This window comes from Ascidia mentula, chromosome 6 (genome assembly GCF_947561715.1).
Source record: "Ascidia mentula chromosome 6, kaAscMent1.1, whole genome shotgun sequence".
NCBI lineage: Eukaryota > Metazoa > Chordata > Ascidiacea > Phlebobranchia > Ascidiidae > Ascidia > Ascidia mentula.
In genome coordinates this window covers 14,770,400-14,783,575 of record NC_138571.1, presented here as the reverse complement: position 1 = coordinate 14,783,575, position 13,176 = coordinate 14,770,400, and the positions used below count along the sequence as shown (strand labels likewise).

General features: G+C 40.6%; 1 protein-coding gene across 1 annotated transcript; it reads left to right on the top strand.

The window, feature by feature from the left end:
- Nucleotides 1-944: 944 nt before the first annotated feature.
- Nucleotides 945-12,845, top strand: LOC145905427 (salivary peroxidase/catechol oxidase-like). Its single transcript, XM_082992625.1, has 18 exons — nt 945-1,071; nt 2,453-2,534; nt 2,922-3,030; nt 3,411-3,576; nt 4,232-4,483; nt 4,731-4,895; nt 5,329-5,503; nt 5,977-6,114; nt 6,530-6,730; nt 7,073-7,264; nt 7,724-7,884; nt 8,331-8,510; nt 8,718-8,830; nt 9,285-9,384; nt 10,569-10,720; nt 10,782-10,908; nt 11,160-11,328; nt 12,090-12,845. Exons 1-18 carry the CDS (start codon nt 981-983, stop codon nt 12,283-12,285), a joined length of 2,769 nt encoding a protein of 922 aa, XP_082848751.1. The 5' UTR covers nt 945-980; the 3' UTR covers nt 12,286-12,845.
- Nucleotides 12,846-13,176: the final 331 nt, after the last annotated feature.

The following is a 13,176-nucleotide window of genomic DNA, read 5'->3' as shown; positions in this document are numbered from 1 at the left end:
TTTCCTAAAACACCTTAGAAATCACTTTGTTATGCTTTCGGAGCTGCCATATTGATGCTGTTTGTCACATTTGACCGATGCCTCGTAACCAACCCGCCGTAACACGTCTACCGGATTAGATATTAATTGCACCGGGTGTTTTGCTGTTGTCACAATTGTTCAAGTTTATTTACGATGTCGGGCGCATCCATCACAGCGGCCCGCCGTCGCGTCGCGATGCTTTAGAACTCGGCGTATTCGCGACAAAGTCGGGGGCTTTGCGACACGCGTACAGAAAGCAGCGCGGCAAAAATGTTGCTATTGTTGCGGGCGCGCATTTAAGCTTGTACGTAGCAGGTCAGGTCGGTTATTGATAACACAATTGAACCCGCGCAACCTTGCGCGGTGCGCAATCGGCTTACAGGCGCACAGGTTATCTGCAGAGCCGTGCGGTTCCCCTACGGGCCGCATCATCACGCGGGAACCGATGGCGCATAGGACAAACATTTACCAGTTAGTGCATGCGGGTGCAAAATTCGTGGGATCTTATATGCGCTTCGTGCAGTGATAAAGGTTAGGTTTGAATTTACGCAGCAAGTGGTTTAAATTGCGTCAGTTAGAGCAGAGACTGTGACCAGTTTGGGTAGAAATTATTGCGTTTTTTTTGTGAGTTTTGGTGTATTTATTCTGATACGAGCTTTTGTTTTGTATTTTGGAATAGTTAGACTTATTACTACCGGTTGTTAACCATAGAAAAGTGCCCGAGGGCGGATTTAGTCATTTCACCAATTTTAGCATCGTCTTTTGGTGGCTAATTTGCTTTTCTGTTTAAATTTACGCAATGCGCATTTTTTAACCTTGAAAAGGTATTGTTCTTTTAGAATTCTAATAAGTAACTTTCCGTGTCTGAACCGCACAACGGAACGAGAACAACGATCTAACTTTTTTCTGTGTTTTGCAGTTTTTCCGTGCATGAACTTTTCGTTAATTTATTGTCGAAAATGATTCAAAACATTGCGTCTGCATTTTATTTTATCGCGATGGCGGCGATGACGGCGATGACGTCATCCATGACAACGGTTCGCACATTGGGTACGTATATGTTTTGATCACCTTTTGAGGACATCGTCCGAAAGCGCAGATGTGTTTTTAAATGCGGAACAAATAAGCGGTTATTGCCTGTTAGGGAATATCCGTGTAACGAAATACAGTCGGTAGCAGCGCTTGATGCGCGAATAAAATGACGGCAAGGTTAACGGTGTCAATTCGCACACTTTTTTCCTTTTTGTTCATACTTTAATTGCACCGTGTGACATGTACGCACGAAGCGCCATATAACTGTACCTCGACCTTGAACGCTGTTTTTCAGGCAGTGTATTTTACTGATAAGCAATAGAGCCATTGATGTTTTTAACAGCAAGTTGCGCAGACAGGACCACTATAAAATGGTAAATGGTGGCTGTTAATTCTACACGAAGTGAAAGTCTTTTCTGTTTTAGGTGACAAAATCGTTGAAAGTCACAGTTGCGCTGACAAGACCTTATTATGTGGCCATGTCTGCAGTAAACTTTACATTGCGACACAGTGGCATGCCGCACACTTTATGTGAAAAACTCCGTTACCATAAACTTGTCTGCTGGCGTTTGCCAAAAGCGGTGTAACGAACTTCCAGGCGCCGCAGGTATTCTCAACCTTTGTACAATCACGATTTATAAGATTTACACTGGTGCGACACCCTAGTTGTAAATGAAGCAGGACGTTGTATTTGGCCCATTGCGTTCCACGTACAAACCGTGATGGAAAAGCCCCATATATATCAATTTGTGAGAAATGGACATGGGCGTTGCCGGTTACGTCATTTAGGGACAGGGGTAAAATTCTCCATCGATAGATCACGTGCAAAGCTTTATAGTTTGATAATACACGTAAAAAAGTTAAATTGTTACAAAACATGCAGAAATCGCCAAGCACTGCTGGGGTCGAGAGTTGGTTATTACTGGAACGTGATTAATGAGATCCAAATTTTTACCATTCGTCTGGGTTTGTGTTCCAACGTCTAGAAGCAGTGACCACTGAACAAAAAAGGTCACCATATTTTGGTGTGCGCATTTAGTCTTGGCACGCGAAGTCAATTAACATTTCGAAATAATTTGTCAACTGGAACGCAGCGCTCTTTCGGTTGCCTACCGCTGAATATGCAGTGAAGGAGAGAGTTGCGTGTTTGTGTAAGTATCAAAACCGAATGGCAGACGAACTCCTATACGTCTGTTACTGCCTTAAAAATGAAAAAGAAAACGATATCTATTAAAAACTACACAGGCAAACAACACCAATAATTAGAAACGAAATAACGCAGGCCCGCAGTCTGGTGCTTGGTGCAAAATGTGATTTTATGCCCTTGGAGAACATAAGTACGCATTCAAAGCGCTATGAAACTAAATTGCGAATTCCGTTTTTTTTTGCTTTGATTTAGGCGACCCACACCAAACTTCAATCCGGACCACGAGGGAATGTGTAATTTTGAATCTCCCGCAGCCGAATTGCGACGGATTAAGGTAATGGATTTCCATGTGTGTAAATATGTTAGCATTTAACTTTTAACGAGCCCTTGTATGTTAAATCCGTACCAATATACGCGTAATATGGTAACGAAAGTAGTTTGTGTTCTGCACATGCAAAGTAACAGTAATTTCCACCTTGGGACGCAAAAATGTGATTATCTTACAGAGGTAAAGTTGCTAAAATGGAAGTGATTAATTCAACTGTCCCAATGAAATGTCTACATTTGGAATATGTCGTTACTGTGACGCCACATTCTTGTTCTTTTTTTTGAAACAATTTTACAGCATTATTTCTCGTTAAAGTGCAGCAGAATGCAATGCCTTTAAACAAACTTGTGACGGTAATGTATGGCGATACTTGCAACGATAAAAATTCTGCAGGTACCCAACCGTAGACGGGACGTGCAACAATAAAGCGAACAGTTATGCGGGGGCCGGTGGAACCCCCTTCAAACGGCTCATACCCCCAGTTTACGATGACGACAAGAAGGTGAGAAAAAACAGACGATATGCGTTTAAAAAAATAAGGAGAATGTGTATTTTTTTTGTAATACAGTAGTTTTTTGCAGTTACTTAAACATCTAAAACTTCGTAGCCTCGCGCGATAAATTTGTGACGTCATAAAGAGTAATACAATGCGACCTTCCGAAAGTCGAGTAACAAAGCAGCGCGCCGACTTGGCCAATGTAAATATTAAACTAAATGCAGATGTGGGTCAGGGATCGGATTTCGATGCTTCCTGTATGGTCCGGCGAAACGGGCTTAATTTACCTTCCTGCGCTCCTTATGTAGCTACAAGCTACATACGTCGGCAACACTATCAATTACTGGCCCCCCTTTTTTAAAAATTGAAGCCGTTTTTTTCTACAGACGTTCAGAAAGTCGCGGACAGGCGGGGATCTCCCAGCTGCAAGAACGCTGTCGAACTCTCTCAACAACGACTCGTTTTCCACTTTCACGGCAGGGATGAGTGCGATGCACGTACAGTTCGGCCAGTTTATAACACACGACATCGCCCATGCGCGACCGTTAAAAGGTGGGTTTATGGATAGAACACAAGCCTATGTTATTCATTTAAGTTAGAACAGGGATGCACAAAAACGAGGATGTGTTGCGAAATATTCCATGCTACCCGGTCACACCTTATTGCTTTAGTAATTTCTAGTATTTTGAAAACAACCGTTAATGACTTGAAGGCACTTTGAAAAATTCGCAAAAAGGAAATTCAAAAAGTTTAAAAACTTCTACATCAGGAGTACACAGTACAGAACACACGTGCAAGCGTATTAGGAACTTTATGCTTAAAAAATGGCAAGCATAATATATCACGCATTCTGTCAGGCCTCGTAATGACTACATATCTTATATAGTGAGTATTTGCTGGTACATAAAAACATCCCTTGCCACACGATAATTACTTGAAACCACTTTGAAACAATGATCGGGTGAAACGAAACGAATATACAAAAAGCCCGATCTAAATAAAAAATAAGAGATTTTTTTTTGAGTTTTGGTGTTGCGAAACAGCAACATTTCTTTTTCGTTGTTAAATTGTGGAATCTTGGTACATTGTACAAACCTTTACTGGATTACGACGCTAGATTTAACACATAAATGTCCCATTTCTATCACATTACACAATAGAAAAATCCATTCAACATCTAATAATTCACTAATTGTTGTCTGGTCAGTTGCAAACGGCGTCAAGGTGGACTGTCAATGCTCCAACCCCTCCCCTTCCTGCATCAATCTTCCCGTGGGACCCAATGACCCCTACTATGGGCCCCACCCCACCTGCATACCTCTCGAAGCTTCCGTCGTGGCCCAGGGCTGTGAAACGTACCCCAATGAGCAAGTTTCCACTCTGAGCGCTTACATCGACGGTACAGTCATTTATGGTTCAGATGATAAACTCATGAAAGCATTACGAGACCCTAATTCAGGTTTGTTTACGGTTTTTAGGCTTTTTAGATTGTCCTGATAATGATTTTTCAGTTTCTGTGCAGTTTTGTTTGTATTTTTGTGGTTTGTTCTGTTGCGTAACATTTTGAAGTGGTTTTAAATAGTAAACATGGTATTTAGCATTGGCGTTATTGTAATTTGGTCAAAAAATTATTTTACTGTTCATATCCTGTTTGTAAAAGGCGAACAAATGTTTTTTGTTACATTCTCTCATTACAAAACCTACAGACAGCGGAGAACTCCTGGTCGAACGTCCAGCAAAAAGCGGGGGGTGTCCCTTTTTGAAATCCCGCGGAAATCTTCCCAGGAAGGAGGTTTTTAGTCCCGAAATACAGCAGAGATTCGACTGTCCCGCCCACCTCAACCCACCAGGGTCAGCTTGCTACATTTCAGGTGAAGCCACAAAACCCCCTATTATACATTCCGTTTAATGTTTACGTCGTACGAACGGATAGAGGCTTGTCAGTTTTGAACGACAAAAAAGCAGTGTTAGACATGTTGCTATTAGTGGTGATGTCTATGTAAGGCATAAAAAACGTATGGTTCAGTCAAACACTTTTAATAGATTTTTCGATTGAGATACGCATTGAAAGCTAAAGATAGGAGAACTATAGTTAAGTGCGAAATTGTCCGCACAGCACAGACTAATATACCTACATTCAACAACGTAAACCCGTGCAAATTGGCTTTTGTTTTCAAATATTAACTTTTACTGTCGTAAGAATACAGTACGTTTATACCAGAAGATCAGTACATTTTTAATTGCAATATGCCTGGCAGCAACAGGAATTTCATATTAATAACTACTTCGAATGTGACGTCACAGGCGACGTTCGCGCCAACGAAAACATCGGGCTTTCGGCGACGCATCTTGTTCTGGTTCGGGAACACAACAGGATCGCTCGCAGATTGAAAAGCCTGAACCAGTTGTGGGATTCTGATACATTGTTTCACGAAACTAGGAGAATTATAGCTGCCATCCTGCAGATCATCACATACAAGTAAGCCGGTGGTTTCAAAAACATTTTTGCGTGCGACGCACTATGAACAGTTTCACGAAACTTTCGAAGCAGCGATTGTTAAATCTATCAGGTCGAGTTGTTCTAATGTTAATCATTTACAGTCGCAGAAAGTTGACTTAGCTTGTTATTATAGCCTCTATTTTTCCTAAAAAATAGTTTTCTCTATCAAAATGGTTACGCCATGCCCTTGAAACTTAAAACAGGCGTCGCGACGCACAGTTTTATTGTAAAAACACCTTGTGATCAAGTACTATGCAATGAATATTGATGTAAAGTGTGAAGTTGACATAAGAAGAATATATCGGTATGGTTAATCTCGAAGTTACTCGTATCCTGAACTTCAAATTTTTCAAACCGGCCCTGGCTAGATTATAATAGGTGTTGTGTTTTTTTTCGTTTTTTTCCATTGCCATGCAGCTCTTATTCACCATGTAACTGTATCTGTCTTGCAGCGAATATGTGCCTCTCCTGGTCGGTGTGAATATGGCCCAGAAGTTCGATTTGGTTCCGGTGAGACACGGTTTCTATTACGGATATGATGCATCGATCGACGCCACCATTGCTAACGAGTTCACAACCGCTGCTTTGAGGTACAACACCAATTATAAACTTTGCCATAGGGTACAACGCCCATAAAACACATTCTTCCCTATCACGCGTTAAGGTACAACAGTCAAAACTTGTAATCTTTACCAACGAGTTTACAACCGTTTTATTTAAGGTACAACACCTAAACTATTTATTTAATAAATTTTGCGTTAAGGTACAACAGTCAAAACTTGTAATCTCTGCCAACGAGCTTACAACCGTTTATTTAAGGTACAACACCTAAACTATTTATTTAGTAAACCTTGCGATAAGGAACAACACCAAAAACACAAATTCTTACCTAACTCGCGTTAAGGTACCACAGTCTAAACTTGTTAGGCTGCCCCAAATCATTGCACTGTTGAATCTGTTTACTTTATTGCTCTGTTTAATGCATAAAATTCATTTCCTACCCAGGTATGGCCACAGCCAAGTGGGAAAGTTTTTTTTCCGCCCCGGTGCCGACTACACGACGTTAAAGGAGCCAAAGGTACCCATGTTCAAAAGCTTGTTCCAGCAGGACGCCGTAAAGAATGGAACATCTCCAGCTATTTTGCGTGGTCTAACTGAGGACACGGCGTTTAGCGTTGATCTCTCCTTTGTTCCTGACATTCGAAAGTAAGCCGGGTTGTTGTTGTTCAATTAAAGATACCTGCAGGACTTTATTATAATTCTTAAGTGCTTCTTTCACCTTGATTTGAGTACGTTATTATTTAGCGGTGAAATTATGTCGTACGTCTTTTTGCCCACTGTCTTTTTCGTAAACACTTAATATGTTTCAGAAAAATTAACCAAAAACTAGCACTTTAGTGTTATAATTGCGAGGATTGTAAACCACTTGCTATGTTGTGCATTGGTTTCCTCAATGTCCGGTTATTTTAGCTCAAAAAATCTCCGAACCATAAAAGACCTTTTTTTTTCAAAAATACGAGCAATCTCTTACACAACATTTATCAACAGCCGAATGTTCGAGTCCGAAACCGTACCAGGGAAAGATTTATTTTCCATCAACATCCAAAGAGGCCGTGAACACGGCTTGGCTCCATACAACAATTATCGGGAATTCTGCGGCCTTCAGAGGGCAGTGGGGTGGAACGATTTGGGTGACACAATGAGCGCATCGACCATCGCTAAACTTGCAGCAGTTTACAGGTTGGTTGCGAGTATTTGGTCGAAAAATCTTATGTTTATCATAAGCAGGAATCTATTGGTTACAAGTCCTAGAGCACACAAATTACGTAAAAATAGTAAATTTTAAATCGTAAATGAAACTTCCTCGCAAAATGTTTGTGAAAGATGGTGATTTTATCACTAACATAATCCTTTGTATAAATTCTTTTCCTGAAGAGAACAAAATTATGCAAAATTAATCGCCAGAGGGCTAAATGTAAAAACGGCGTAAATTGGAAAGGTGGTTTAATATTATTAAATGCACACGTTTAGGTTCATGATGGTAAAAGTGCTTTCGAGTTATGGTGGTATAAAAAAACCATTACATAATTCCTAAGAAATTTTACTCAATTTCAGCTCAATTACTTAGTATTGAAAAGCGCCCAGACTTAAATCGTTTTTTTTTGAACTTTAAAAATTTATGACGTTTCCCTTTTATAGTCACGTGGATGACGTGGATCTTTACGTGGGGGGGTTGGCGGAGCGGGCCGTGGATGGGGCTGCGGTTGGACCGGTGTTTGCCTGTTTGCTTGCTTACCAGTTCAGAGAATTGAGGAAGGGTGACAGATTCTGGCACGAAAACCCAGGACAATTCACAACAGGTCAGCTGTAGTTATTAAGGCACTGGGTTCGTGCGCATCACAAAATATACTGAAATAAAATCTTTTTTGCATTTACTTTGATTCTATTTTAAGTTATTTGTCAGAAGTGTTTCGTCTTTAATTCCTTCAATTTTCTCTTCAATTGAATTCGCGTTACGACACTGGCAGGCTCATTATAAAAAAGCCTATAACGGCTTTGTATTATGGAAGTGTTTTGTTTTATCAGAAGAGTATTTTTGCTTTGTTAAATACAGTTTTGTATCTATGCTAAAATAGTGTCGCATTTGCATACATACATCTCAAACTCGTTTTTGTTTGCTTAAAATGTTTCTGCCTTTCAAATTCTGTACCAATAGTTCATATACTTTTCAACCTAACAATTCTACTCCCACATAATTTAACACCTACGCCCACATAATTTACCAGAGCAATAATTTCCCCAACAGAGCAACTTCAAGAGTTGCGGAAAGTTCGAATGTCATCCTTGCTCTGTAACAACATGGAGGGCATGGAAACGGTATCACCATTCGTAATGATGAAGGCATTTGGTTCAAATGAACGCGTACCTTGTGACGCTCTTCCCGAAATGGACCTTACTCATTGGAAGGAATATGACGGCAAACAAGGTGAGGTTGAAAGTGGATAAATCTCTAGGACAAACTGGGGCAAACGTGTAGTTTTGAATAATAAAATTACATATATATAGGTCCTGAATCAGCTATTTGAAGTTATAGATTATAGGATGAAGTATCTTGTGGCATTTGTTGGCATCATCACTGAAGAAAGTGAAAGTGCATTTCATTTGCGTAACAATGTGTATTGTTACGTGACAGATGGTGAGTGGACGAGGTGGATACTGACGGGTTCGAACACGGTGGATAATTCGTTGGTGAGACAACGCAAGTATGATCCAGACAGCGTGTGTGATAATCCACTTGACGCGGAGGTACGTTATATCTACTGCTGGTAATCGTCCAAGGTCTGCAGGCAAACCACAATCAATTGCTCCCAATTAATATAGTGGTCAACATGTAAGATGAATTTTGATGCGATGTACAGAATAATAATAATAACATCTGGCAATTTTTTTTGTTGCATCATTTATGCTTTCGTTGCTAACATAGAGTCGGTTTTAAGGCCCATTTAACCGATTTACCCTAATCGGGTCCACGCTTTTAGAGGCCCCGCAATTTATCAAGGGGCCCAAAAATGTCAAATCGATTGGAGATAATCTGTTCAGGTGATATACGGGCCACCAATTCATTGTTTCTAATCAGGCCCAGGACTGTGGCCCTGTTGTTCCGCCACGCATTTTAATAGTCATCATTTCCAACATCATTTCTTTATATTCAAACAACAGCTTTCATAACCTTTGATTTCTCCTGTTTTTTTGTACTCAGGTCACTTCCGTGTCGGCACAAACTCCAAACCTAAAGAAATTCCGTCTGCTCTGTCCGATGGGAACAATTCGCGCATCCTCATTTCCCGATGTGAAACTAAGTATGGACGTTATTATGGACCCTGACGTTAATATTGGTCGATCTTATGCGTGCATTTGCACCATAGTGGTTATTTCCAACCTTCAAAATCCTGCACAGATTCATTCAAACACTTTTACCCTAAGAAAACTTTGTGGTAATCGCTCTATTGATTCACACAAGGAAGTTTACCGAAAAATAGTTGTATACCTTAACGTAAATTTGAGTGCAATTTATTGATGATTTTTGACTCAAATTACGACCTTACATATACAAAGTTCATGAATTTCCCCGAGGGCTATTTATATGACAACTTGATAGCGATAAAATCGTAGTTGTTTAAAAAATGACCACTACGTTGGTGGTGCCAGCTCTTCAAATTGACCTGAAATATGTTACTCGTCAATCTTACTTCACGCTGCATGTCCGGTCGTGTTGACAAAACGTACAGTTGCGAGTGCACGCAAGTCTTATTGTTTGTTTATGAGTGCAACATATGTGGTGATAATGTTATGTGGTTAATTAGTGCAAAGAACATAGTCGCCAAGCATGAACGGTCTGCATAACACCATGCTGCCTCATAACACCATGCTGCCAGCACTGTGTATTTAACTGAGGTTAGGATGATTCCTTGCAATCGCTAATTACCATAATTGAGTCGTTTTCTCCTGGTCTAAAAAGCAGTGTGCTTGCTGCCCATGCGATTGTTTTGAGTGTGTTGTCAAGAGTAAAGTCCAAGAGTAAAGTGGTCTAGCAGGGTATTACAAAACGTTGTTGATAAAAAAAAGTTGTTGTTAAAGTTTGTTGTTATGAATAGTCTACATGCAACTTTCTTGAGAAAAACTTTTCATCCGTGTAGTAAAACCCGTGTTTTCTTACAGAACTTAGAACTATTTTTTGCCTAAAATTATTGTGGGCCGATAAATAGTGCCGTAATTTTCTTGCCAAGAAACATAGAATATGAGCGCCAACTCCATGACAAACTAGAACCTTTTTTCTCACGCGATTCAGGTCCGGGTATTTTTTTTACCGGTACAAAAAATATGCATTCTTTATTCAAGAAATGGATTTCTTTTGTTACGAGGTGCATATTTCCATTTATTTAGATAGACAATGTCACCGGACTGTTTGTTGTTAACAATACCCTACATGCAACTTTCTTGAGAAAAACTTTTCTTCCATGTAGTAAAACCCGTTTTTCTTCAGATTTAGGCTACTATTGGACGGGATGGTTGGATCGCGATACCCCGTCCAGCAACGATATGGACGATAAAGAGGCGCTCAGTGACTACCTGTTGGAACACAGGCCCGAAGTCTGCCCTTCGCCTTTATACATGCAGGCTCAGACCAAAGACAGGGTATGTCTTTTGGAGTCTTGGAAAAGCAACTTGTGTTGACGCTTAGCCTACATTCGTTCAGGTGTCGGCACTCGAGACTGGGGACGTGTTTGAGGTTTTGACGGCAAAAGGAGGGCTGATTTGCCGCGGGGCGCACCAGGAAAACGGGAGGTGCCACGACTATAGAGTTCGATTCTATTGTCCCAGAGGTAAAGCATTTCAAGACAAATAGAATTATTCAACCTTTTAGAGGGTATTTTTAACTACTTCAGTCAGTAGTTAACTGTATTTGTGACGTCATCGCTGCGATTGTGCGTGCCCTCATTACCAAACACGGATTTGCGATAATTTTAGAGCACTTTAAGACCACAAGCCCAAACATTCTTTTACACAAAGGCGCTTTGACTTTAAGCTTTGACATTTGACACTCCTTTTATATACGCCCAAAAATCTCTTACAGATTACATACGAGCGAGAGAGGCGCGTATTTACAACATCAAGGACAAGGCAGAGCAGTCCAACAATCCATACGTCTGGAGTGACTGGATCAACCTCAGCACGCCATCTCGCGGAAACCACGACGTAGAGTCGGTTGGAAATGCAAGATCCAGGGGCCTGGTCAGATGCAGGTGGGTTATTTTTTCCTCTGAAGACCCCTGATTGCAACAGGTCGAACTGGTAGGTCGATGCGCTTTGCAAAGCTTGTAAGTACAACTTAAAATAGGAGAACTTTGGCACCCCTGTGAGTTTTTCCATCCACGTGGTTTGTGAGTTGTTTTACCTCAGCACAAAACCTCAGTTGCCAGAAGTCGTTTTAGTTTGCGTTTTTTTTTGAAACATAAAATATCATTGTGTAAGCTACAGACAGGTGGCCACTGTTTCGACCTAAAAGGTCTCATCAGTGCAGCTGGTGTGACTTTCAGACGACTTTGCTGACCAAACGGCCAAGCAAAGACTTCCACTTTGTGGTGACTATACAATCACCGTCAACCGTTGGGCACCAAACTAGGTGCAACCTTACGGAGAAAACAAGGTGGAAACACTATGGCCAAGCAAAGCTCAACTAATAGTGCCGTCAGGCCCCGTGTCACAATAATCATAAGATAAACAAAGCGGACGAGTTAATAATATGAATTGGCTCTACTTTGCTTACAAAATATCATGTTTATCAAGAGCGAACTTATACATGTTGGTACTGGAAAATCTTTAATCCCGCTTTATATTTCAAGCTGCTGTGTGCATAATGTGACCAAAGCGCAAGTCAAAATTTCTACTTAAGATCCGCGGGCATGATATTTATTTGTCAAGTATACCAGGCAACACGACCCAAGACGCGACGAAACTAACGCAAAACCTCCTCATTTTTTTCTAAACTGTTTCCGTTGTGCAGCGTCCCTCTCACGATAGAAGCCCGCGTCGTTGGAACCCACGTTCCTGCCTCGCAAAGCGGCGACGTCCTGAAACGGTTCAGTGTCTACCATGGCCTTTTGTGCGATAACCGGGACCAGCCCAGTGGAAAATGCCACGATTACGAGGTTCGCTATCTTTGCCCACCTCGATCGCGGGGAACACCGGCCAGCGGATGATGAGAGTTATCTTAAAAATTACAGTGTATTTTTAAACGCATGTTTTTGTCTCTTCGCTTTCAAATAGGCCTTTTTGCAGGAGTTTCTGGCTTGGTTAAAAAAGTGAAATACTTTGAGCGTTGGTTATACGTAATTTTACAAACTTTCAAGTTCTCATATTCTGCGGTCATTGCAGCACTGATCTAATTTTTTTTACATTTTTCGAGCCAATTTTACCAGCAGAGACCTCCACCTGGAATCATGACATGCTTTTATCTTGTTCGTTGAAATGCCCGAAACAACTGCGACTTTCCAGCATTGCACGTTATACGCTTTCTAATTCCTAGCCATTTATTTTACCGTTAGATATTATAGCCAAAAACCAACTTTTCCAAATATGCTTTGTCAATTTAAATAAACTTAATAATTGCGACTGCGCCTTTTTCTGACAATAACAATGTGTCTTTTTGTATTAATTATGCGGAACGTTTTTCTCGAGAAAGTTCTTTTTTACTGTTTTATCGTCGTTTACGCGTTCTAAAAAATTGCATGTTACTGGTTTTTGGCAGTTGTGTACATAAAAGAGGAATTATCAATCACAACATATATGAGGTGTTTTCAGACAGTTTCAGAAGGTGTTTAGAGGGTTGGGTTAAATTAAAAATGTAATTATTTAAGTCACTGCCCGATTTTGTAGGCCATTTTTAATTACTTCAGTGTTAATGGGCACCCAAAATTTGACCAATTAAGCACATTTGTATTTTCTTAAACACTGTTCTTGAAAATAAGGATAAACCTTAGTCATAAGCGTGGTATGGCAACCCCCAGTATACAGGGTACAAAATTAATTTGCACAAGTTTCAGCTGGTGTTTCAAAAGGGAAAGTCCCTTTCATCCCATGACCGGAAAACT